The sequence below is a fragment of the Pangasianodon hypophthalmus genome, chromosome 16, assembly GCF_027358585.1.
Source record: "Pangasianodon hypophthalmus isolate fPanHyp1 chromosome 16, fPanHyp1.pri, whole genome shotgun sequence".
In the NCBI taxonomy this organism is placed as follows: Eukaryota; Metazoa; Chordata; class Actinopteri; order Siluriformes; family Pangasiidae; genus Pangasianodon; species Pangasianodon hypophthalmus.
Window position 1 is genome coordinate 4,674,299 of NC_069725.1, and position 26,316 is coordinate 4,700,614.

General features: G+C 38.8%; 1 protein-coding gene across 2 annotated transcripts; it reads right to left on the reverse strand.

Annotated features, from left to right (window-relative positions):
• Positions 1-5,907: 5,907 nt before the first annotated feature.
• On the reverse strand, positions 5,908-23,793 carry LOC113545626 (CD63 antigen). Of its 2 annotated transcripts, XM_026945050.3 has the most exons (9): positions 23,705-23,793; positions 20,338-20,422; positions 16,987-17,175; positions 14,775-14,849; positions 14,435-14,530; positions 9,048-9,191; positions 8,874-8,957; positions 8,707-8,763; positions 5,908-7,542 (listed from the first exon to the last, which is right to left on the reverse strand). In XM_026945050.3, the coding sequence occupies exons 2-9, from the start codon at positions 20,401-20,403 to the stop codon at positions 7,519-7,521; spliced, it is 735 nt and encodes a 244-aa protein (XP_026800851.3). In that variant the 5' UTR covers positions 20,404-20,422; positions 23,705-23,793; the 3' UTR covers positions 5,908-7,518. The 2 variants fall into 2 exon arrangements, with proteins under 2 accessions (XP_026800851.3, XP_026800852.3); XM_026945051.3 differs by lacking the exon at positions 5,908-7,542 and having other exon boundaries at positions 8,698-8,763.
• Between the last annotated feature and the right edge of the window lie 2,523 nt (positions 23,794-26,316).

Sequence of the window (26,316 nt, forward strand, 5' to 3'; positions counted from 1 at the left end):
GCTCATTTATCACTCTGGATGTTGTTGTTGTTCTTTCAGCTGCTCCCATTAGGGGTCAGCACAACAGATCATTGGGTGATATATTTGATTTAGCACAGTTTTTACACCAGACAACCTTCCTGATGCAACCCTCCCCAATTTTATCTGGCTTTGGGACCCGCACTGGAAGTGCACTGTATTGTGCAACCCCAGTGGTTGGGGTTAGTACCCTGGCTGGGAATTGAACCCAGACCGCAGCAGTGAAAGCGCCGTGGCCTAACCACTAGTGCTCCAGGGACCCATTTATCACTCTAGATATTGTTGAATAATTCCTAGTTTCTCCCTCTGACTTCCACACACCGATCCTTGTTGCATCTCAGGGATCTTTATATTCTTTGTGTGGAGTACCTTTGACAATCATATTTATTCTCATGTACTTTATATTTTACACTTCTTATGTTTTACACACTAAATAATTTTGCATGGGTTCTCCTTTTTAAGTATCATTTCCTCTCAACGTTCCACTCAATAGATCCAGCGGAATAATATGGTGCTCACTATGGCCTTGTTGGCAATTACTTGCGCCTGATTCTTACAATATCCAGAAACAAAAGTAGATAAACAGAAATTAACAAAATTGTTAGTCACAGATCTTATCCACCTCCTAGAAGGATCAAATTGTAGGTTTGGGAACATCATTTGCACCTTATAAGGTCTTGTGAATTGTTCATCTGTATTTTAGTCCAATATGAATTAGGATTACAAATGAAGACTATAATGAAATATATAGATGTAATGACGAGTCAGCAGAGTGAGGATCCATTTGCAGCTTTTAATAAAAGGTAAACACAGTAGTACAAGCGTGGTCGAGAAACAGCGAACAGGGTAATCAGAGGCAAGACAAAGGCTTAAGTAGTCCCGGTAACAAGCTGCAGGTGAGCTCGTAATCAGTGCTGAGCACAGGGTAATGGGAAATGGAGTTTAGAGGGAGAAATCAGTACTCGGGTGAAGGTGACCTCTGGTGACGATCAGGGGGAACCACAGAGGCCAGACTCGTTACAATAGAGTATACTGAGATATAGTAGAGTATAATGTAAATAATGCAAAAATAAAGCATATAACAGAAAAGAAAAATAAAAAAATATTTAAAAAACAAAATAACCATTATCCCATGATAGCTGGGACACTTTAACAGCCAATATTTATTACAGCCATCTCCTCATACTAGATCACAGAGCAGAAATGAAACAAGGAAACAAAGCAAATAAGAAGTCCCTTGGTTTTGGTCATGGTGCAATGCAACGGCCAGCATAGCTTCAAGAAGTAATTCATGACTTCCTGTGAATGTGAGGGTCAGATGACAATTTCATGATGAAATTAAATGAAAAAATTTGTAATCCATTTTAAATCTCCTTTTAATTCAATCTACATGAATAAACCAGTGTTGCATTACAAATTCATACAAGGTCATAATAGTGTAGGCAGATTTTTGTAGTCTGATGATGTGATTTTCATGTGGTTTTTATTGTGTTTTCATTTATTCTTGCACTTAACATAAGTACGCTTAACTGCAAAACTGATTTATGTTTGGTGTGGTGATATGGAATAAAGCGTAAGTGTTACTACTGTGGAATGAAGTACATTCACTGTTCACTTTAATAGGAACACCTGTACACCTGCTCATTTATGCACTTATCCAATCAGCCAATCATGTGGCAGCAGCACAATGCATAAAATCACGCAGATAAGGGTGAAGAGCTTCAGTTAATGTTTACATCAAACATCAGAATTGGGAAAAAGTGTGAGCTGTGTGACTTGGTGATTCTGTGTAAACTCTAGAGACTGGTGTGTGTGAAATTCCCAGGAGATCAGCAGTTTCTGAAACACAAACAGTGCATCTGGTTAAAGTCACAGAAATCACACTTTCCCCCCATTCAGATGTTTGATGTGAACATTAACTGAAGCTCCTGACCTGTATCTGCATGATTTTGTGCTGCTACCACATGATTGGCTGATTGGATAACTGTGGTGTTCCTAATAAAGTGAATGTGAGTGTATATTACACTCAGCTGGTTCTTCAAGTACCACCAACACTTTCCTCTCATCACATCACATCTCTAACAGCCTTCCTCTCTTCACTTTCTTCATCCATGAACCTACTCTCCCCTAGGAAGCCTTCTCGCCCTGCTCCTTGGCTGTTAGATGTGTTGTGCAACAATTGAAGAGAATTAAGAGCAGCTGAGAGAAAGTGGACTAAATCACAACTTGACACTGATCTTCTCTCATGCATCTCTCTTCTGTCCAAGTTCTCATCTGATGTGACAGCTGCTAAGACTTCTACAAGGGAAAGCTAGAAGCCTCGGCACATGATCCTCACAAGCACTACAACATCTATTCTTCACTTCGTAACTCACCACATCCTCTTTCACCATCCTCCCTGACTGCTGATGACTTCACCCTCTTTGAAATTGGAAAACGCCTCTCTCTTTTCTTTCTAATACCAAGAAAGCATTGTCTACAAACTACTGTCTCTCTATTTCACCCAGAATAACCTCCAAGATACTAACTGGCAAAGTGGCAGACTCCACAGAGTCTGTTCTAATGGCCATTACTGAGAAGCTATATGCAACTAGATCAGCCAAACTGTCATCACTCCTTATCCTCCTTAGGAGCTTTTGACACAGTCACAAGACTCTTGCCAACCTTTGTCTTGGAAATCGTGACACAGCATGGCATTGCTTTGCTTCCTGCTTAGAGGGATGGTCATATCAGGTGACATGGAGGGAACACACAGACTCTCCAGTGGTGTCCACAAGGCTTAGTGCTGGGTCCTGTTCTGTTTTCCCTCTATACATGCTCTCTTGGTGAGGTCATATCCTCACATGGATTTTCATACCACTGCTATACTGATGACACTCAACTCACCCTCCCATTTCCTCCCATATTTGGCAGACAGCTTATCATGGACAGACAGCTCATCAGCTGAAATTTAATCCCACCAAAACTGAGCTGCTGAATATTCCTGGATACTCCCTGCCTCTGCGCACTATCTCACCTCCACAATTAATCCAGAATACAGCTGCGTGATTTGTTTTCAACTTCCCTAAGTTCTACCACATCGCCCCACTCACTCAACTGGCTTCCTGTAGAAGCCCACATTGGACTTAAAACAGTCATGCTTGCCTACAAAGCCAAAAACGGATCAGCACCCACCTACCTTAAAGCACTCATCAACCTCCCCAAAAGGATTTTTAGACTTATGGTACTCTTAGTCCCTGACTTAGTGAACTAGCAATGAGGATGTGTTTTTTTGATAAATACTTCAAAGCAAGCCTGTAAGTTGCTCTGGGTAAGGTGATCCCTGTGTAGGAGGTTGGTAATTGGTGTGGCCACCTAAAGCAAATTTTCTTGAGACATGCCTAAATTTTCTTGACTAAGGCTTCTCTGGCTTTGGTAGTTTCTTCCTTGAACCATTGGGCCTTTTTAGCTTGAGTGTCAAGTTTATGACATTCCATATCAGCAGCAGTGTCCTCCTCTGTCTGAGGATTTTACAGTTCAAGTGTCTTTAACTTCTCCTCCAGCATGGCCACTTGGATGTCTGAGAGACCATATCTGGGAGACCTCTATGAAGCACTGTGTCATGAACAGGAGCTAGCTTTTCAGTTTCACTGGTGGTATTAGAATCCATTGCTTCAAAAGTATTCGGTCTGGCTTGAGGGTCCATGTAGCAGAGGTTGAACCTCAAGGACACACTGGTTGAGTCAGTGAAGTAATGGTGGGGTGTATTCAGTTTAGAGAATACAGAGAGAGAGAGAGAGAGAGAGAGAGAGAGAGAGGACTTTCCTCAACTGCGGCTGTGGTTTAAAGGTAGGCATAGGCACATACAGCAAACTGTCTTTAAAATGCAGAATGAACAGATAATACTCACAAATTAATCTCACACACTCTTTTAATATACTCACACCGACATTCATCTCTCTTCTCCATAAAAACTCACAATATGGAGTGATGTAACATTCATAGTCTTCATAACAGTCTTTTGTACACATGTGAACACTACCAGTGACACTCTGGTAGATATGTAGAAATATCTGAAAGAGATAGAAAGCACACACTCTACCTTCTAGCATGTCCAATGTCAGTGATCGTGCTCTGATGACTTGACTGATTCACACAAAGAATGTTCTCTGGCCGAAAGTGAAGCAACTCACATGTCGATTAACACTTGTGTTATCCACAGCTGTTGAATGTATGGCAGTAGATCATACCTTTTGGTCGAATTGAAGGATTTACATCTGGTGCATGTACTGGACTCCCTTACTATAGAAGCTCTTTAAAAAATCTCATCAATATCTTGTTATAACAAGAAAAATATCAAGTTAGTAGGTGAAAATGTCACGTTACTACATGGAAAAAATCATATTTTAACAAGAAAAATATTACGTTATTACGTGAATATCATGTTATTACAAGAAAAGATCACGTTACAATGAGATATACACTTACGGCATTTGGCAGACGCCCTTATCCAGAGCGACTTACATTTAATCTCATTTTTTATACATCTGAGCAGTTGAGGGTTAAGGGCCTTGCTCAAGGGCCCAGCAGTGGTAGCTTGGTGGTGCTGGGGATTGAACTCATGACCTTCTGATCAGTAGTCCAACATCTTAACCACTGAGTTACCACTGCCCACATCCTGTTATTAAGAGAAAAAAAACATGTTGGCAAATATCATACTATGGAGGACTAAGGAGGAAATAGCACGTAATTAATTTTGGGGGATTCTTGAGAAAACAAGGTGCGGCAGAGGAAAGCATTGTTAAAATGAGACACGACAAGGTTAGTTTTATTCTGCTCAAGATCAATTAGGCAAGCAGCATTTTCCAGTTTTTAAACTTTTTAAAAATCTGCTGAAAAACAATTTATTTTCACTTTGAAAATGTACTCCAATAGCATAATGGTTTGCAATAAAAAAATACCGGCTGGAACAATCTGTGTGTCATTTGAAATCCAGACGAATCTGATGACTTTTAAGGGGGTCGAATACTTTTGCAAGGCAGAATAATATTTACCAGTCTGGCAACAGCCTGTATTTCCAGCTGTCTCCTATTGTCTATAGAAAATATACATATAGATATCAACTGTACCATCAACATAACCATTTTTATTCGCACAAATTAAAGTGTGATCTGCAGTATGGTGGATCTACATTAGCCGGCGAAGTAGTGCTGTCTCTCAAGCTTTTTCGGGTAGGCATGGGCCATTCAGAAAGGGTGCATTAGAAAGGGGTTTATTCCCCTGAGGGAGAAAATCGGGAAGTAATTTTTTGCATTGTTGTATAGAGTGCAGTGTAGAGCTGGTCTTCTGAATTAAATCAGTCTCATGCATTGATCATCCTTCCAGTTTAATTCTCATTCTCTCTTCATGAGTAAGAGGAAAACAAGACTTTTGCAAAATCAGGTGTCTGCCATGTTGCATCAAAATGTAGCTAAGCTGTAGCTAAATTTACACTAGCTACATTCCACTGAAAAGCATAAAACCACACTGCTAAATAAATTACGCATTTATAAAACGAATGCAAATACTCAAACAGAAGACAGTTTGAAACAAATTGTGAATTATTGAGTGTGTTCTTGCTTAAAGCAGTATTTTCAATTTTGATGAAATGTATTAAATCCAAAGCTTTATCTAAATACTACATGTTTGTTCTGACAGTTCCACAGAGACATGATCAAAGCCATTCCTCTGGTGATCATCTCCATTCCTCCGTTTGCTAACCACCTCGTGCTTGTTTTAATGTGAGTATTGAGAGAAGTAAACAGGAAGGAAGTGAACAGAGTTCAGGTTAACACATTGTCACCTTACTTAAGAGGTTTACTGCACATAGCATGTTGAAATAATAAAAAAAAAAACACACACACAATGGACTTTATACGTGAAATAAAAAATAGTTATATTCTTTATATAGTAGAATTGGCAACACGGCTTTATAATATCAAAGTACATTTACAGAGGCTTATCAGTTACAGCTGTCTAAACTGAGGGAAGCAAAAACATAATAAACTCCAAGCTGTTTATTACATTACTATAAATCAACCCAACACATGGAGCAAATCATTCTAACTGTGTACATCAGTACTTTAATGATTTTTCTGCGGGGTCGACTTCATTTACACGAGTTAGTGTCCTTGTGTGGAGATATACAGTACTGTACAGAAGTCTCAGGCACATGCAAAGAAATGCTGAAAGACAAACATGCTTTCGAAATTTTTTACATAACTTTCGAAAGTTTTTACATAATATATACACTATAAAGAACAGGAAACAGTAATAAATTAACCAAAGTCAATATCTGATGTGACAACCCTTTGCTTTTTTTAATAATAAAAAAACATCAAACTGTCTCAGGTGATTTTTGGTTAAATTTCAAGAAATCGCTCCATGTTAGATACTCTAGCATAAGAAAATATAAGTAAGCAGTAAGAAGTTTGTGACTTTTTTTAAATGTGAATGTTTTTTTTGATTGTGAATGACTTTTTTTTTTTTTTTTTAAATCAAGATGGAGGGAATCATGAATAGCTACAAATACCATTCGATTTTACTGCAAAACCTTCAGGTGTCTGCTAGTAAGCTGAAGAAGAAAAATAATTTCACCTTTCAGACAAGTAATACAAAGCATACATCCAAATCAACAAAGGAATGGCTCGACCAAAAGAAGATCAATGTTTTTGAAAGATCTAGCTAGAGCCCAGACCTGAATCCAACTAACAATCTGTGGGGTGACCTGAAGCGGGCTGTGCACAGGAGATGCCCTCACAATTTATTGGATCTAGCATGTTTTTGCAAGAAAGAGATATTGCCAAGTCAAGATGTGCCAAACTGATTGACTCATACCCAAAAAGATTGAATTCTGCGATAAAAATTAAAGTACTTCAACTTTGTATAGGGGTGTGCACATTTATCTCGGTATCTTTTTTTACATCACAAAACCCTGCCATTTTAACAGGAGTGTGTAGACTTTGTATATCCATTGTATGTCCTAAAATGATCTTGTATATCTGATATTTAGGAAATCTGTTGTTTTAATATTGCTTCATTACAGTGTATTGTACAATGTTACTTCATAAATATTACACTACTTCTGGTAATGACGTGCTTTGGAAGGGTTACATTTTAAGTTGTGGATTTGAACTGGTTTTACTGATCTTTAGGTTTTTGTGAAATTTTTGGCAACTTGGCTTGTTGTCTTGAGGACCTGGCACCCCTGACCATAGTATTCTGACCATGAATGTTCATAAGGACAAAAAAAAAAAGGCAAAACTCCATGTAAACAGAATGATTTTTTGCCCTTTTAAAAGTCTAAAAAATAAGAACGTTAGCATCATCTCCTTTCATATACTTAGAACTTCAAGGTCATTCACTCAACATGAGGGCTACACTGTACTATCCTGATACTGGCCAGGCACGTCTCTGACAACTGCAGAAAAACGCAGGGTCTCTTATCAGCTGCATGGTGGTTTTGCGTAGTTCATCTTCATGCTATGACAGCGAGACCTCTTGATTCTGCAGAGAGGAAATCGAGGAAGAAATAAAGCAAAACTCTAGATGAATGAATGGATGAGCTTTTGACCATGTTAGTGTGTTTTTTTTCACATTTCTCCTTTTCTACTGCTCAATATGAATGCTTTTAATGTTATTCTTAAATTTTTTGACAGAACAGTTTAAAAGTCAAGTAAAGTCACTTTACTGTGAAATTTTTACTTGCATGTCATTCCTCAAGACTACATATAAAAATACAAAAATATTCACAGCTACTGATAGTGATAAATACTACCGCCACCTAGTTGTCTGCAATGCTCACACAAATCATTTCTGCGGTTTCATGTGGATAGGGATATTTTCAAAAATCCTGTTCGTGTGGACTGCATTTTTTTTTTAAACGGAGGAGTAAAAACTACATTTTCAAACATAACCATGTACATGTGGACGTGGCCTAAGCTCTTTACAGTAGGATCCAAAAGTCTGAGACCACACTGAAAATCTGGATTTTTTTGTTTCTTTGTTTTTATTTAAAATCGAAATAAACAGAAAGTTTTAAAATTTTGAAAAATGTAAAACAAAGAAATGAAATGTTCAATATATTTCAGACTTATGGACCCCAGTGTATGTTTCGATTTTTACGGCACTTCTCTTACCTTTCTGTGTACAGCTGAGGAACGGTTGTGTTAGAAAAATATTTACGAACAAGTTGTAATGAGGATTTTGCAGAAGTTGCTTAAAATCCTCATTTCAACAGTTTTTAATAGGTATTTTATCCTCAGCCAGGTAAAATGTCACAGTATCAGTGATGTCTTTTCAGTGCTTTTCTCAGAAGTAGTGCCTTTTTTCAAACACATTTGTTACTGATTTGTTTCAACTTTAAAAAAAAAAAATATACATGCACTGTGAGAGTGCAAAAGTAAATTCAGCTTTTTAAAAATAAAGGTTTATGAATAATATTAAAAGTACAAATATAAGAGACTTAATGAGACAAGGACAGTCAGTAATTCACCTTTTCCTCATCATTTATGATTAAAAAATAAGATTTAAATGTTCTCTATCTGCATATAGGAACATTTTTTTTCTGTCTAGAATTTTAGACTCTGCAAAAAGGCATTTACAAATCTGAAGTGTTTAACTGGAGTGTGAAAGTGATTTTACTGAAGTTGCATGATGGGATCACATCACCTCGTAGCCTTTGTGGATCCCCCTCATCAGCGTACAGGCAAACACAACAGCCAAGATCTAAAGCAAACACAAACGAGAACAAGAGAGATGAGGAGAGGTAGAGTATGGATTTGTCAGAAACATTCGGTATGTTTGGATGGCAGTGAAAAAGAATAACTGTATGTTACCTCTATGAAGGCAATAACAAGAGCTGCTACTCCAAACCAGCACCTGACTAGCTTGATCAAATTCTCCAGAGCAGTCCCACAAGCCTACAGCACAACAAGCCAGTAACACCATCAAAAAAATACTCATCATGGCCTGAAAACCTCACAGGAAAGCAATGCTTTTTTTCCACTTACTCTTGTGTAGATTTCGTTGCCGTTGTTCATGGCTCCGATTCCACAGTTCAGTGTGATGTTCCTGCAGCAAGAGTCAGGGACGGAGATACCGTCAGCCTGGAAGTCCGCCCAGTCGGAGACATTCACTCCTCCACAGCATTTCAGCTATACACACACACACACACACAAAAGACATGATGTTGAGTGAATCATATAAGGAATAAAATACTTGAGGTGTGTTGTTATAGGAAAATAATCAGCAACGAAGGCTGTATGCAAAGCAGACTTACTGTTCCCACCCTGAAGTTGACTATTTTTCAATATCAGCATATCCCAAAATGATTTTATTCTCTTATACCACATCGATTTTTATTTTTACAATGTTCATTAATTACAGTTTGTCTCAATTGCTAAGATACGTTTCCATTTTCTCACAACCTTAAACACAAAACCAAATCTTCAAACTACTTTCACAAAACACCTGACTCTTTTGGCAATATCAAACAATCACCTCAAAACCATTTCATCTGTGCTCAAAATCAAACAATGCTTCAGATCATAGCTTGCTTTCACAGCACGTAGTTACAGAAAAAAATGTTTATTGTATATAATACAGGCATTTTGCAACTTACCGTAAAAAAAAAAAAAATCACAACAGTGAATATATTGTATACTGTAAGTACTGCAAGTAATCCAGTATATTTGTATATTCAACACATGCATACTGTAAAAATACAGTAGTCTAATGCAAAAAGCCCAAAGAAAAACAACTGTAAATTAAAAGCATTTTACAGTACATTCAAAAATGCAACTGCAAAATCAAAATCTATGAGAGAATCATTTTGCTGCAGCATCACGTCTTCGTGCTGGGTCCAGCCAGAGGACTTTGTCTACTTCACAGGCAATGTTGTCCCTTTCCATGCAATGCTCTGCTGTGCTGTATCCAGCCTTGACAACACTCCACACCTATGTCACCACAGGCCAATTCCATTGGTATATGGGTTTCTGTCATAGACCTTCCACCGCCATGCAGAGAAAAACTTCTTCTATTGGGTTGAGTAAAGGGCTGTATGGTTGAAGGCAAACATTTATGAATTGCTGGTTGATGTTGAACCACTTGCGTAACAGAACACCACAGTGAAAGCTGACATTGTCCCAAACCACAACATAGACAGGATGGACTACCTGCTGATGATCCCGTGGCAATCATGCTCAAACAAAACATCTCGAAGACCACCCAGAAATGTAAGAAGGTGTTCAGTGTTATATGGCCCCAGGGTTGCATGATGGTGGAGAATCCCACGATTACTTATGGCTGCACAAATGCTGACAATGCCACCACGCTGGCCAGGGACTTCCAGAATGGCACGTTGGCCAACTATGTTCCTGCCTCTCCTTCTCCGCTTCGCCAGATTGAACCCTGCTTCATCTACAAAAATGCATTTATGTGGCCTTTCTGTGGAATCCAATTCAAGCACTCTCTCTATATAAAAATAGATACAGTAAATAAGTCATTTAGAAAGTGATACAGAAAGACAAACTTCTGCAATAGTGTATTTGTAGGCACTCCTGGTTTACATACACTACAATATAGTGCGGTTTACAGTAACAGCAGTGTAGTAGCACAGATTTGTTCTGTAAGGATCAGTTCTGAAAGTGTCTGAATTGTTAATCTTTGACCTTTTCCGAGTTGTGCTCACTCTGTACACTTGCTTCACGTGTACCCTGTTGCGTTGGATGATACAGTCAATGGTAGAAAGGCTGACACTGTTGATTCCTTCAAAGTTTACATTGTTCAACTTCAACAACTCTCTGCTGTATTTCACGCAGTCGGATGGCATTGTTTTGAATTACCATATCAACAATGTGTTATGATCAATGACTGTTTTGGACCCAAAAACAGAACACAGCCTCTGGGTTAGAAAGTTGAATGAGTTTTATTGAAGGATTAATGAAGGTAGAGATGGTGGAAGACTGGCTGGTGAAGGGAGAGAACTGCCAATGGAGGAAGCATGGCTTAGTGTTTCTGTCAAGGCCAAGCCTCAAACTTGGATGGGGGTTGTGGAGTGTAGGCAGGCAGGCAGGGTGAGAGGTGGAGCTGGAGCACCGGACATACAGGGTTACACAAGAGGCAAAACACGAGAAAACAAAGAGCAGAGCAAACACACTAGGTAGCCTTAGCGCAGGTACCACCCAGGTGGACGGAGCAATCTGTCAACGAGTGACTGGAGAAACGGAGGCAAACTAATGTACTGAATCGAACATATACTGTAAACGTTCAATGACCAAAATACAGTAAAAAGAAACAGTTACCTGTTCTCTTCTCTGAATGTCCTGATTATGGTGGCCACAGAGAATCTGCTTAAATTGGGCCGCACTCTTTGTCCTGCTTCCCTCACTGTCATTCCATGAACCAGTTCTGTCATGGTCTATGACAGTTGCTCAAACTTCATCTGAAATTACTGTTCTTCGTCTCGCTCTTCCTCGTCCTCTTCCTCCTTGTCCACCACCTCTCATACATACTCTTCCTCTTCTGCCTCTCAGATTGTTTCCTTTCATTGTTGATGTCAAGATTCAACACACCTGTGCATTCTGAACTGCCTTATTTTGTGCTTTGAGCATATCACTAGAAACAAGTGTGAACAATTTTGAGTCGTTGTGGGTAAACAATGACAACTGTGTTGTAGTTGTGTTTAACATTTGCCACTCGTGTTTACTGTTTTGCAACACAAGTACATCACAGTGCGAAATGTGTTTTAGTGAGTGAGAATGTGTTTAGAGTTTTGCAAAAGAGTGGATGAGATTTGCACATGGTGCCTAACTACCTGAACTTGTTCAAGGTTTTGCCAAAGAGTGATTGATTCAACAAATGGGTTTAGGCTACTGAGAATTTGGTTTAGAGAATGGGGTATAGTGGTTTAGCAATTGAGAAAAACTGTAATAAAATTAGACATTCAAAGTCGATTTTGCACAACTCCACACATTTCATGTTGCCATACATTTCCTGTATGCTTAAGGTAAATGTCCAGCTGGCAGATCCATTTGCGATCACGTTTTAACTTTCTGGCTGATGTCTTGAGGTGTTGCTTCAGTCCATCCTCATGATGCCATCTATTTTCTGAAATGCGCCAGTCATTTTATCAGCAAAACACCCCACAGCATAATGCTGCTTCACAGTTAGGATTGTGTTCTTTTGATTAAAAGCCTCAACCTATGTATTTTCTCTATACATAGCACTGATCATTATCGCCAAACAGTTACAGTTTTTGTTTCATCTGGCCAGAGAACATTCCTCCAAATGGGTAGGTCTTCTTCCTGGTGATCACCTGCAGTCTTCAGTCTGGCTTTTTTATGCCAGTCTTGGAGTAGTAGCTTCTTCTTAGCATTGCAGCCTTTCAGGCCATGGCAATGTCGGACACTCTTAAAGGTGGATGTACATCCTTCGGTACCTGATCCCTCCAACTCCTTCACCAGTTGCTTTGTTGTTGTCTTGGGGTTCAATTGAACCTTTCAGACTAAAGTTCATTCATTCCTGCCAGTTAATTTGTGCCTTCTTCCTGAACAATGCAGTGTCTGGGTGCTCCCAAGACTTTTATATTGGCATACAGTTGTATGTACAGATGCTCATGGTACCTTAAGTTGTTCGGAAATTGCTACTAAGGAGGAACGGACTTGTGGAGGTCCACAATTTGTTTCTGAGGTCTTGGCTGAGTTGCTTGCATTTTCCCATGGTCTCAAAGTTAAAAAGCCACTGGCTTTAAAGGCAGGCCCTTTTGCAGCCACTGATACACTCCCTATTAACTCCTAATTATGACAATTGGCCAATCAGAAGCTTCTAAATGTCATTCCATTTACTTTTGACCCACTGGAATTCTGATATAGTGAATTAAAGCTGAAATAAATCTGTCTCTAATCAATTCTTTTAAAATTACTTCTGATGTGAACAAAGTAGATGTCTTAATTGACTTGTCAAAAGAAATGTATGGGGAATGTGAAAATCTTTAGCCTAGCTGTATGTAATCTTTTGGCAACAACTTTAGCAGCTTTAAACAGTGGTTCCTTCACCAACTTCTCATTATTAAGACAAAACAATTTGCAGCTTGTCATGTTACTGAGAAACTGGAAAGACTGAAGACTTTCTAGTTAGGGAAAGCCTAAAGTTACAGTTTTACCTCTGACTGGTACAAAACACTGACACCGAAGACTCCTTCTGTGAATGTGAAATAAACATTTCCTCACAGAAATTTTCACCATATCCATAATTACACACATTTTTAATTTGTTTGTGTGGAGCGTCCACCATAAAGTTGTTATTACATAAACGATAACTTACAGTGTAGCGAAAAAGTATTTACCCCCATTCTGAGTTCCTCTTTTTTTCATTTTTGTTGCACTAAATGGTTTTAGATCCTCATACAAAAAATGTAACTGGGCCAATGTCTTTCAAAAATCTCCTCTTTCGACTCATCAGTCCACAAAACATTATCCCAAAAGGCTTGGGGGTCACCAAGATGTTTTTTGGCAAATGTGAGCTGAGAATTTATGGACCTCTTGGTTAGCAATGGTTTTCCAATGGATACCATTTTCACCCTGTCTCTTTCTAATGATGGAATCAAGAATGCTGACCTTATTTGAGGCAAGTGAGACCTGCTGTACCTTAGATGTTCGACTGGGTTCATTTGTGACTTTCTGGATGAGCTGTTGGTGCACTCTTGGGGGAATTTTAGCAGGCTGATCACTTCTGGGAAGATTCACCACTGTTCCAAGTTTTCCAATAGATAATGGCTTTCACTGTGGTTCGCTGGAATCCCATAGTCTCAGAAATGGCTTTGTAACCCTTTCCAAACTGATATATGTCTATAACTCTCCTTCTAATCTCTTGAAGTATTTCTTTTGATCCTGGCATAGTGGGCTGTTTGTTGAGACCTTTTAGCCTACTTCGCATTGCTGGAAATGTTCTATTTAAGTGATGTTTAGATTCAGCAAGGCTATAGCAATAATCAAGCCTGGGTGTGTCTAGTCAGAGTGAATCCAATTATCAACGGTTGATTGGTTGATTCAGTTACCAAGGGGTCAATTACTTTTTCCACACAGGGCCAGTTGAAATAGCTTATGTTAAATTTTGTTTGAAGATCTGAAACAATTAAGTGTGACAAATATGCAAAAAATATAAGAAATCAGGAAGGGGGCAAATACTTTGTCATGGCACTGTATTTAAACGTGTGCATTAATATAAACCTGTAATTTGCCTTGCAGCCAGAACTGCTGTCAGAGTTGCTGGTATAGAAAATGAATCAACACTTTCTGAGCATTGAACAGCACTGTGTATAAAAGGAGTTAATGAATTCTGCATGCTAATTAAAGCTCACGGCTGATGTGTGTAGGTAGTGACCATGTGGGACACAAACCATTTGCTGCATTTTGTCCATGCCATCCTTAAACTCTTCATTTGTTTCGTACTCGCTGATCATTTCCTGCAGGCCCTCATCCATAATAACGAGCATCTGGAAGAAAAAAACAAGAGTCGTCTGAAAATGCAATGCTGGATTGTGCAGTGTTTTTGAAAAATTGTGAAAATTATTTTAATTATTTTAAATTATATTAAGACTAAAACAACAAAATCCATTAAAATGAATTACAAAATTTGAGATTGCAATTAATTAATTAATTAATTAATTTCTCTTTTGAAAGAAATTTGACTGAAATGAACATCTACAAATCCCAGGATTGTATTTTTAAAAATCTCACCGTGTTAGTTAAGACATATCCACCAATGGATAACAAAATTTCAGTGATCAAGACGAGGGAGAGCAGGATGACAAACTGAGGAGGAAAGAGTAATCATTTTTAAACACTGCTGTGTAGTCATGTGAACAAGCATCTGGTTGGACCTGAGGGGTGTACCACGAAGCAGTAGTTTAAGGTTAGCGAGTCACTGTAACTGCTTGGGTTAAACTCTGGCTTATCTCTACCACAAAGCTGGCTTTCTGTTTAGTTGACGACTTACTCCACATGGCTAACCTGCTCTGCGGCAGGTTAAGTTGAAGCTATAACTACACTGAGTGAGTATAAAGCCCATTATGAGGATCCTGTGGAGCTTGGCACTCATATTGTGAAAGGATCTCTACAGCTTGCTTTCAGGAATTGCTTTCCAATTCTTATATGATTTATATACATTTGTACCATTTTTATTAAATAGCAGGTAACTGTCTTAAAAGCACACTGGTCATTATTCTGCCTATTAGGATTTCCCAGAGCATCCTTACTGGGTTTTAAAAGAACTTGACCATAGAGCCACTTAAGACATTTTTTCCTGTGTTTGCATGACCTGTGATCAGTCCCTGATTACTAACATTGAGACAAAATAGTCTGGTCAGTTCATGCTTTATGTTTTCAACGAGTTGCCACTATGTCACTGCTTAGAGCTTGGTATGAATTCTGACTACATTAGTGTACATGGTTTTGCTTAAAAAATGTTCATTTTCCTATATGCTGTAAGAAATCAAATCATCAAATCATCAAATTCCTCTCTACACCTAGATGTAGTTGTTAGGAAGCTGGGGTGAGAGCAAAGGGTCAGCCTTGTTACGGTGCCCCTTGCTCAAGGGCCCAATGGTGGCAGCTTGGCAGTGTTGTGGTTTGAACCCCCAATATTCTGATCAATAAACCAGAGCGTTTCAAACATACAAACAAAATCACTCAGACAAAGAAGAGAGTAAGGAAATCAACTTTTAGACAAGTAGCCTACTGCTCACTGTATAATATTTTTAATATATTTTTTATATGTAATTAGATTTTTATCTGCTGCCTAATGCTGTTGGGATTGCAGCTGAAATTAGCAAAAACAATTTACTGCTAATTACTCGATTTGCAATTACTTTTACTTCAAGGCTCATGTGAATTAAAATAAAATTGTCTATGCAGTTTATGCAAGCATTGGCGGCAGCAACTGTATTGCTTTTTGCCAGTATAATACATCTGAACAACAAATAAAATATTATTGTCTGTTCTTCTGTCCCAAAATATACCCTTCCCCAGCTTTTCCAAAAATACTGTTTGTTTGAGCCAGTGTGTGATCTGCCCTTTATAAAATGACTCTTGCACGACTTCATTAGGAAAGCATAGGTCAACTTAACAAGTTGTTAACCAATATTGTGATACGAATTAAGCCAGTTTGTGAATGTTTGGTTAAGTAAAGCATCTACCATACCGAACCCCAAAGTTTGTTGAGCTTGCTTCCTGGTACAGCCCTGTGTTCAGTTGTGATTCTGAAGGCTTCTTAGTGAAAACTAAGAACAAGTTCACTGTAAATGTGCACCGAAATCTACTATGTTCTATAAATTTGATCAGGATTTTTAAACTGTGGGCGATTTCATAAAAGCCAATCCTAAGTCTAAGAAAAATGGCCAAGGAAAATCGGTGACACAATCAATTCCTAGAAAGCATAGAAAACAAAAGAGAAAGGTCACAGATTCAAAACACAAACAATTGTAAAATAATAAATTATGGAAGCAAAAAACAGACATAAAGATTTGCATGATAAAAGCCAGTGAATTCCTCAGAAATTCTTAACAAGTTAAACACCAGTCAATTCATAGCACTGAATAAATTGCGTAGAAAAACACAATTTTTGTATTTATTTGTTTTGAATTAACCTCCATGAAATTCATACACAGAAATAAGAATAAGAATTAAGGTTTCAGATATTAAAAAAAAAAAAAGCTGTATTCTGGTCACTTAGATTTGACCAGTCAAATTCAAAATTTGGAAAGTTGACGTGTAAATAACACAAATTAATACATGTAATACATGTTACCCAGGGAAAGGCAAAGGCACTCAAGCCTGGAATGAGAGATTGTGAGCTGATATATCAGTTCACTGCATTCCAGCCTAGAATATGTCTCTTTTTTCCATAGTGAATTAACCAGTGTAAATGTCTCATTAGCGCACCCTGCCTTACCGTCGTGACCATGCAGTAGTTCTCTTTCCATGCGCCACAGCAACCGAAGAAGGCGATGAAGAAGATGACAACACCTACCACGGTAATCACAGTGGAGGACCCTTTGCTAGCCTCCTGCTCACTCTCAGGAAGGCTGCTCAGAGTTGCCCCTACCACAACTCCCACTACGATGACAGCCAGGCCACAAAGCTAGACAGAGAAACAATAAACAACGTATTAAAAAAATCAATGCTTCATCTGTATCATATAAAAATTCCACTTCCAAGAAGCTAACTAACATGCCTAGTTTATATTGCATTCACAAACCTACGTATCTCTGCATTTAGCTATCTAACTATCTAAACTGTTCAGCTTACAAAATAGTTTGTGTTTGGGTAACACCTCGGCTTTCAGTGTAACAATGACCCCAATGTTCTAATCGCAAACCAAAATGTAACCTGCCCATAAACAACAAAGTTGTAAGCATCAAGCGACTTGTATGCCTACATTCAATTCTGTCCAGTATAAATGCTCAGAGGTACTATGAGATATGTATATATGTCCAGTCATTAGCCACTGAAAGGATGCCATGCCATAAGGATCTTTTAGAGTTGCGCCATTTGAAAGCATTAGTTTAGCCAAATAGCCCTCCCTGTCTTTTAGTGCTAATCTATAATAATAATAATAATAATAATAATAATAATAATAATAATATGGGTATAACATTTTAACTAACATCAATCTGATTCCCAAAATAAAATTCTCAATAGATACTTCAATCAGATTATAACCAAATAGCTCATTTGCTAGGGTAATTAATCACATCTCTTTCTAACCAGATTAGAAATCACTTTTGGTTTACAAACATTAAAGTGGCCTCTAAACTACTGAAAAATGATCGATATTAACGAGGGTGCAGCCAGCACTTCAAACTGGAGAACTACAAAAGATCTTCCACTGAAGAAAATGATTAAGAAGATGGAGATTTTGTGAGTATTTTATAAGAAATGAGCAGAGAGACTGGATGCCCAGAAAAAAGGAGATAGACTGGGTCAGGAGCTCCGTTAAGTCATTTCTGTCACTTGAGTAATCCATTTGCTCCATCGCAATAATTTACTTACAAAGCAATCTCATTTCCCTGAGAATGCCATTATCTAGTGAGCACTGTCCCACAATCTTCCTTTTGTCCTCATTCACCTTTTTCTCCAAATTCTGCATCCACCTCAAAGACATGTAATAAGAAGGGGGTTTCCGAGTATTCAGACCAGGACATCTCGCTACAGAGCCTGCTGCATCATCACTGCAAGACGTGAGGAGGTATGTTTACAACTGCTGTATCCACGGTTAAAGTTCTCATTTTGGATAGAGTGTCATTTTAAGTGTTGAATTAGTGAAAGCAAGTCAGAGATAGAGGCAGAGCTGCTGGAATTGAACCTCCTCTACTTTGCACAGCTCCCTGAATAACTCTGAAGCTTTCTCTTTTTCCAGGCTTTCTGCCAGACACAGCGTCACTGATTACTGATTGCAGAAAAATATTGATCGTCACATGATGCTGCCAAACACCTTAGAAAGCCTAGTCACAAGGTTACATCACACTCTCGCTCACTCACAATCAGGAGTGCTCCGTGGAAATTTGTAAAATCACTTGTAAAATCACAAACATGCTAGGAGGGAAAAGCTACTAAGTGAGAGCTGTTAAAATGTGCAGCATACAGAGGATTCGGATAGATACGATTCAACAATAGCCATAGTCATGATTCAGAAACAACACTCTTCTGAATTTTGATCTCACTTCTGAAACTGTGACAGGTCCTTTTAATTTAGAAAGCATTTCACACTGAAGTAATCAGGCAGGAGATGAAAGTATATCGTATGAAGTGTCTATGAATAGCTGGAAGGCTGGGGATTCACTGCCAAATAAAACTAATGCAGATTACACATAATGTTGTGTGGACCAATCCATACCTTCCAAAGGAGTTTAACTTTGGATTATACATCAGTTGCATTCAACATGTGTGAGGACTATAAATAGAAGGTCCTGGACTGAAGACCCTTCTGGTCTTGGGGTCTTGATGCCAAAAAATAGACTTTATTGTAAAAAGCAATAAAGCCGTGTTAGTCTGCAGAGTAACTGATGAATCTGATCTCAACACAGCCTTTTATACGTTTTCAAATGCATATCTCTCTAGGCAGAGTTTTCTCTTTACACAAACGACTAGTATCTGTTGGTTGTCTGCCACCCTTATTTCTCAGTTTTAATGTTGGCGGAAGACCTAATCTCCATGGCCTTGGTACATCCTTTCATCAACAGCCTTGGAACATCCAACGGCCTTGGAACATCCAACACCACTCCATGTTTTTCAGACACCGAGAACCTCCAGACACTGATACCCACATGTACTTTGCACAGTTAGTTACTGAACTTTAGATTACCTTATACATGAATATGATATTGCATACTTATGGTTACATATGGGATTATCTTGATGATTATACTGATTACATGATTAAATAGTCCATACCAGCCAAATTTAATCCCTGGTCAGCACATTATAACCACATTGTTATTTGGGTTACTGACAATCAGCAGTTCATACATTTGTGTTACTCTTGAACCTAAGAGAGAAGCCGTGGCATCATTATTATGTTGAGATGCTATGATGCATTATTTAGCCTGACATTTAAGACTGTACTTCCTAGTACAGTTGGAACAAGCTGACTGAGCTCTATTTAGTGTCCGAGAAAAGCCCAAAAGACCAATCAGTCCAAGCCACACAACATATCTCCAAATCCAAGTAAATGAGTCATTTAATAAGGGCATTAACCATAGGTGTCAAACTACATACCAACACTACACAAATTGTTAACAGACATTGAGCCTTAACAGGCAAACTTCCCATTTGTGTTCCAATTAGCAAATTAAATAAGACCTCCAGGCTAATAGCTAGTGAAATAAAGTATACTTCAAAAAGTGTCTGAAATATTCAGCCTCATTCAGATTCATTCAACTTAGAACAAGGCACAAATGTCTTTGGAGTGTTATTACAGAAATTAACGATTACTAAACAGAGTTTTATTTCAGCTATCTGGGTTAAAGATATCACAGGAAGTTCAATGATCCTTCCGCATAACCATATGGATGGTGTGAAACTTCAAATCAATGTTTTCCCAGCAACCAATAAAAAGGTGTAAAGTGGTTACCAAGACTGGCATCTATGAATATTTCACCATTTTATTACTATGAAGCCACACAAATGAGCAAATCAGGTAGAAAACAATAGGAAATGGCCAATAATGTTGCAATGACCAGTGCTGGGCTGTGTCTAATGTTCTCAGTGATGATACAATGATGTTACAACTCTGAAGACTTACCAAGAAAACAAAGTTGAAGGAAAAAAGCAGGAACTTCACACACTTCATTCCTCCCTCCACAGCCATAATGTTTTAGATTTGGATTCTAAAGGGAATAAGAAAATTACATCAGAAATTAAAATTACAGACTTGTCTTTAATGTAGCTGCACTGTGATGTTCAGTGATATCTGGATTTAGTTGCATTTCCAGTGTGGAACTGAGAAGAAATGCCCCAAACAACCTCACTAACGATGGGGAAGTGGCTGGATGTTCAGTGGTTTAGAGTCTGTGGGAAGTTAAGGGGAAGGAAAAAAATGATTAAGTATTTCTTGTGGAGGTTACATTACCTCTGATAGCAAAGCCCTCCTGGGAATCCTCTAAGGCGGGGTTCCCAAATTTTTAGGATGAACTCAAATGGAAGTTATCAATTTTCCCAAGGCCTGACCACTCTACTCTTTTTTTTTAAATTCCACATTTAGAATTTAGGACTACAGTAACATTTGAACATTTTACAATCTTAGAAACATATGCATGTATGTTTAATGTAAGTAACTAAAAACCAAAAGGAATATTCCTTACACTGATTTAACAGTCTAGTGAGAAATTATGTGTTTCTATAGGACAATAATGGGGTGGTGTGATACGGGCTGATGTGAAGCAGAGGGAGCCTGGTTTATATGTATATACAGTCAGGTCCAGAAGTATTTGGACAATGACAGAGTTTTTGTGATTTTGCCTTTATACACCACCACAATGGATTTGAAATAAAACACTCAAGATGTGATCGAAGTGTAGAATATAAATATGGCATTTACCATTTAGGAATTACAGCCATTTTAAGCAAAGTACTTCAATTTTCAGGGGCTCAAAGGTATTTGGACAATTGTCTGACAAGAAGTCAGATTGAGAAGATTGAGTTGGCATTTGGCAGCTGCTCGACTGGAGCTACCAATATGAAGTCCAAGGAGATCTCAATGCAAGTGAAGGAGGCCATCATTAGGCTGAAAAAACAACATAAATCTATAAGAGAGATAGCAAAAACCTTAGGTGTGGCCAAATCAACAGTTGGGTACATTCTTAAAAAGAAAGAAAGCACTGGTGAGCTCAACAACATCGAAAGGCCTGGAAGACCACGGAAGACAACTAAAGTGGATGATCGCAGAATCCTTTCCTTGGTGAAGAAAAACCCATTCACAACATCAACAGAAGTCAAGAATACTCTGGAGAAGGTAGGCATATCATTGTCAAAATCTACAATCAAGAGACACTTGATTGAATGTAAATACAGAGGGTTTACAACAAGGTGCAAACCACTGGTAACATTCAAGAACAGGAAAGCCAGATTAGACTTTGCCAGAAAACATATAAAAAAGCCTCCCATGTCCTGGAATAAGATTCTTTCGACTGACGAAACCAAGATTAACTTGTACCAGAATGATGGGAAGAGAAAAGTATGGCGAAAGAAAGGAATAGCTCATGTGTCAAACATGGTGGAGGCAGTGTTATGGCATGGGCATGTATGGCTGCTAATGGAACGGACTCACTGGTGTTTAATTATGATGCGACTGCTGACAGAAGTAGCAAGATGAATTCTGAGGTGTATAGGGCTATACTCTCTGCTCACATTCAGCCAAATGCTACAAAACTGATAGGATGCTGCTTCACAGTACAGGTGGATAATGACCCTAAACATACTGTGAAAGCAACTCAAGACTTTTTGAAGGCAAAGAAATGGAATATTCTTCAATGGCCAAGTCAGTCGCCTGATCTCAACCCAATAGAGCATGCTTTTCACTTACGGAAGACAAGACTGAAGACAGAAAGACCCACAAACAAGCAGCTACTGAAGGTGGCTGCAGTGAAGGCCTGGCAAAGCATCTCCAGGGAGGAAACACAGAATTTGACTTTTGAGAACATGGGCTCCAGACTTCAGGCAGTCATTGGATTTTCATCCAAATATTAAAATTATAGTTATATTTACAATTGTCACTTTGTCCAAATACCTTTGATCCCTTGAAAATGAAGGTACTTTGTTGAAAATGGCTGTAATTCCTAAATGGTAAATGCCATATTTTTGTGGAATTTCTTAAAATAAAGCTGAAAGTCTACACTTCAATCACATCTTGAGTGTTTTATTTCAAATCCATTGTGTTGGTGTATAAAGGCAAAATCACAAAAACTCTGTCATTGTCCAAATACTTCCAGACCAGGTCTTAGATGGATGTAAGCTTAGACTCTTAGAAAAAAGCTTCCTTCTACCACCCTAAAGATTTCCTCTCCTTAAATGTTCTATGTAGAACCATATGATGTGAAAGCTCTAAGTAAAAATCTTCGAACACTTAGAAAGCTGGAACCACCCAGAGTACCCCTACAGTCACATTTTTACTAATAAACTGATAACTGTGTAAACATGATGGAGAGATGCAGTAATTCTGTAGCCTGTACATGAAGGAGTTTTAGGGAGAATCAACTGAACCGGTTCAATTGAATCGGTTCAAATCAGTTTGTTGTGAATGAATAACACTATTCTACAAACTATAAACACACCCAGCCCCAGAATACAAGTCTGCCATGATTAAGACTGATTTATCTTCAAAACCTGATGCAGTTGATGAAAAAAAAAACAGAATTTCAGTGAACTTGTGTATTTAACTCAGCATGCGTTTTATACAGATGGGTGCTTTTAATTTTAAAGTGAATGCTGAACTCACATATGGCATAATAATAACAACAACAACAACAACAATAATAATAATAATAATAATAATAATAATAATAATAATATGTTCACGTGGCTTACAATGTGGCTTACAACATTTTTATTCTGGAGAAGACAGAGACAAGTCCATCTTCCCCTCCCTGCATTCATGTTACAGCATATCTGAGCCACAATCCATGTTATATTTGCACCACATCTTTTATTCCTTTATTTTTAATGTTAATAATGATATAAAGGGAGGACTAGTTCCTCCATCTTAAAACAATCCTCGTGTTTTGGGTAAGAATTCCATGCATCTGCTAACATCTGGTCAAAATCTGAGTTAAAATTTCACTCAAATCAATCTATTTATAATAGCAAGTGAACGTATTCTTAATAAAGACAAACTTAGAGAGGAAAAAGTCATGACCGCTGGATACAGCACAAAGACCGTAATGTTCCTATTATTATCATCACAGCCAAATTACTACTAATAAATTCAATCATCTCATAACTCAATTTAACACCAAAAACAAACTGTTATTTCTTCATGGGAAAATGTCTCATAAAAAAGGACTTTCCAAATGCACAAATTATTCCTGAGAAGAAAATAAGCTTAACAGTTTATCTTAACACCATAATCATAATAATCATAATACAGACTAAAACACATGACTGTAAATACTTACCTTAAGCTTCAGAGAAGGGCTGAGAAGCAGGAAACTATTATAATGAGCACTCTGGTTTCTTGTCCTGCTTTAAAATGGAAGTGGTCCCTCCTTCCCTCCCTCCAGTCTCATCCCTCCATCCTCATCCCACATTATATCATCTTCATGTCATGATTTACTGTTTGCTTAGCAGCTTGCACTTCAGGAGGGCAGGACACTCAGGAAATAAACACAGAAACACTCATTTATTCACACACTAAAGAAAGAGGGCTTACTTCTCATATCAGGAGAGAATTTTAAAAATATAATAAAATACACTCCTTGTGTAACTAGCCTGAATAGTTATAAAGTGAGTCATAAAAGAAAATACTTCTATATTACTCTATTTCTGTGCATGTTCTCTCTGTGTCTCCAGGAGTCTCCCATGGGTCCTCTGGTTTCCTTCAACTTTCCAAACATACAGTATTATATATAACAGTACATGTATGTTATATCAGTATAACTAATATATCGTGAGCTGTGATAAAAGATTTGTTTTTCTCATTTAGAAAAAGAACAAGCTAGCACGCATATGGAGTTTATTATACTTATATATTATACTTATACCAGTTTATTATACCTATATGTGTAGCTGATATTCCTATCTCTGATAGCAAAGCCCTGGAGAATGTTTAAGGGCTCTCATAGTGGGACAAACTGGACAAAAAAAACACTTTAGGGTTCAACATTCAACCATTTATTCTAAGAGCACAAGTAGTAGACTGATGAAAGCTTACATCCTTAAAATAAAAAAGCCCCCTTCTGGCACCCTAAAGATTTCCTTGCCTTAAATGTTCTATGTTTTTTTTGTTTGTTTGTTTTAGAAAAGGTTCTAAGTTAATCTTTTCAGAAAGCTAAAACCATCTACACTGCCTTTTTTAAAGAGTATACCTAACACTTTCCGGTACCAAAGGGAATACCGGCAGTGTAGCATCATGCTATTTAGGGAGACATGGCTAATCAAGCTAACTCCGGACACGAATGCAACTTTGGATGGATTCCACCTGGTGAGGGCAGACAGGACGAAAGAGAGCGGTAAGAGGAAAGGAGGAGGGCTGGCAGTATTTGTAAATGACCGATGGTGTAATGCTAGGCATATGCCTGTGAAGGAACAAATCTGCTGTAAGGACAGTGAGCTGTTAGCCGTTAGCTTGAGGCCATACTATCTACTGAGGGAATTCTCGCATGTTATCACGTTGGCTGCGTATGTTCCCCCCTCCGTTCCCCCCTGATGCGTCCTGTGATGTCCTCCACTCGGTCATAAGCAGGCTACAGACACGGCACCAACAGGTGTTTTTTTTTTAATCTCTGGGGACTTCAATCATGCCTCTCCTTCCCACATGCTGCCCACTTGTAGCCAGTATATCACCTGCCCTACCAGAGACAATAAAATACTGGACTTATTATATGCCAACACTCTTCACCCCTCCCCGCCCTTGGAACCTGGTTCATCTCCTGCCTGTATACAAACTCATTGTGCACAGGGAACCAGCGGCACAGTAAAGAGATGGTCTGAAGAGACTGAAGAGGCTTTGAAGGACTGTTTTGAATCTTCTGTATGGGAAGTACTTTGTGACCCTTATGGGAAAGACATTGACAGTCTTACACACTGTATAACGGACTATATAAATATCTGTGTGGAGAACACTGTACCCACCAGGACTGTACGGTGTTTCTCCAATAATAAGCCCTGGATTACTCCTGCTATAAAGACACTACTCAAGGAGAAAAAAGAGGGCCGTAAAAGAAGGAGCTGAGGAGAAAGATCAGGGAGGGCAAAGACTGCTACAGGAGGAAGATGGAGGATCAGCTGCAACTGAATAATATCAGCGGAGTCTGGAATGGACTAATAACTATCTCAGGCCACAAGAAAACTGACTCCCAGGCCGTGGGGGATAGGAAGCAGGTGAATGATCTGAACCTTTTCTTCTCAACCGTCTCAGCTGTGCCCCACACCGTCTCTGTACTCCCAGCAGTCTGCCCCACCCCCTCCCCTAGCCTCACAAGGACTTCTAGCTCACAGCCACCTCCCTCAGTAACTTCCACCATAACCCCATCCTCCACACCTTCTGTCACAACTCCACCCTCCACATCCACAGCATGGCTTCGCTCAGGAAAATAAAGGCAAGGAAGGCTGCTGGTCCTGATGGCATCAGCGCGAGGCCCCTCAAGTCCTGTGCAGACCAGCTATGTGGGATAATGGAGTTCATCTTCACTATGAACCCGAAACTGGGGAGAGTTCCACAGCTGTGGAGCACTGTGAAAATCATGTTTTTTGATTTTTCCCAGTGCTTTCAACACTATACAGCCTGTGCTTCTGAAAGACAAGCTGGAACACACAGGGGTGGACCAGCACCTTGCATCCTGGATCCTGGACTACCTTACCAACCGTCCACAGTATGTGAAGGCTCAGAACTGTGTGTCTGACATGGTAGTCTGCAGTACAGGGGCCCTGCAGAGAACAGTCCTGGCTCCATTCCTCTTCACACTCTATACTGCAGACTTCAGATACAACACAGCGGCCTGTCACCTGCAGAAATTCTCTGATTACTCTGCAATCGTTGGCCTCATCACTGGGGAGGATGACGCAGAGT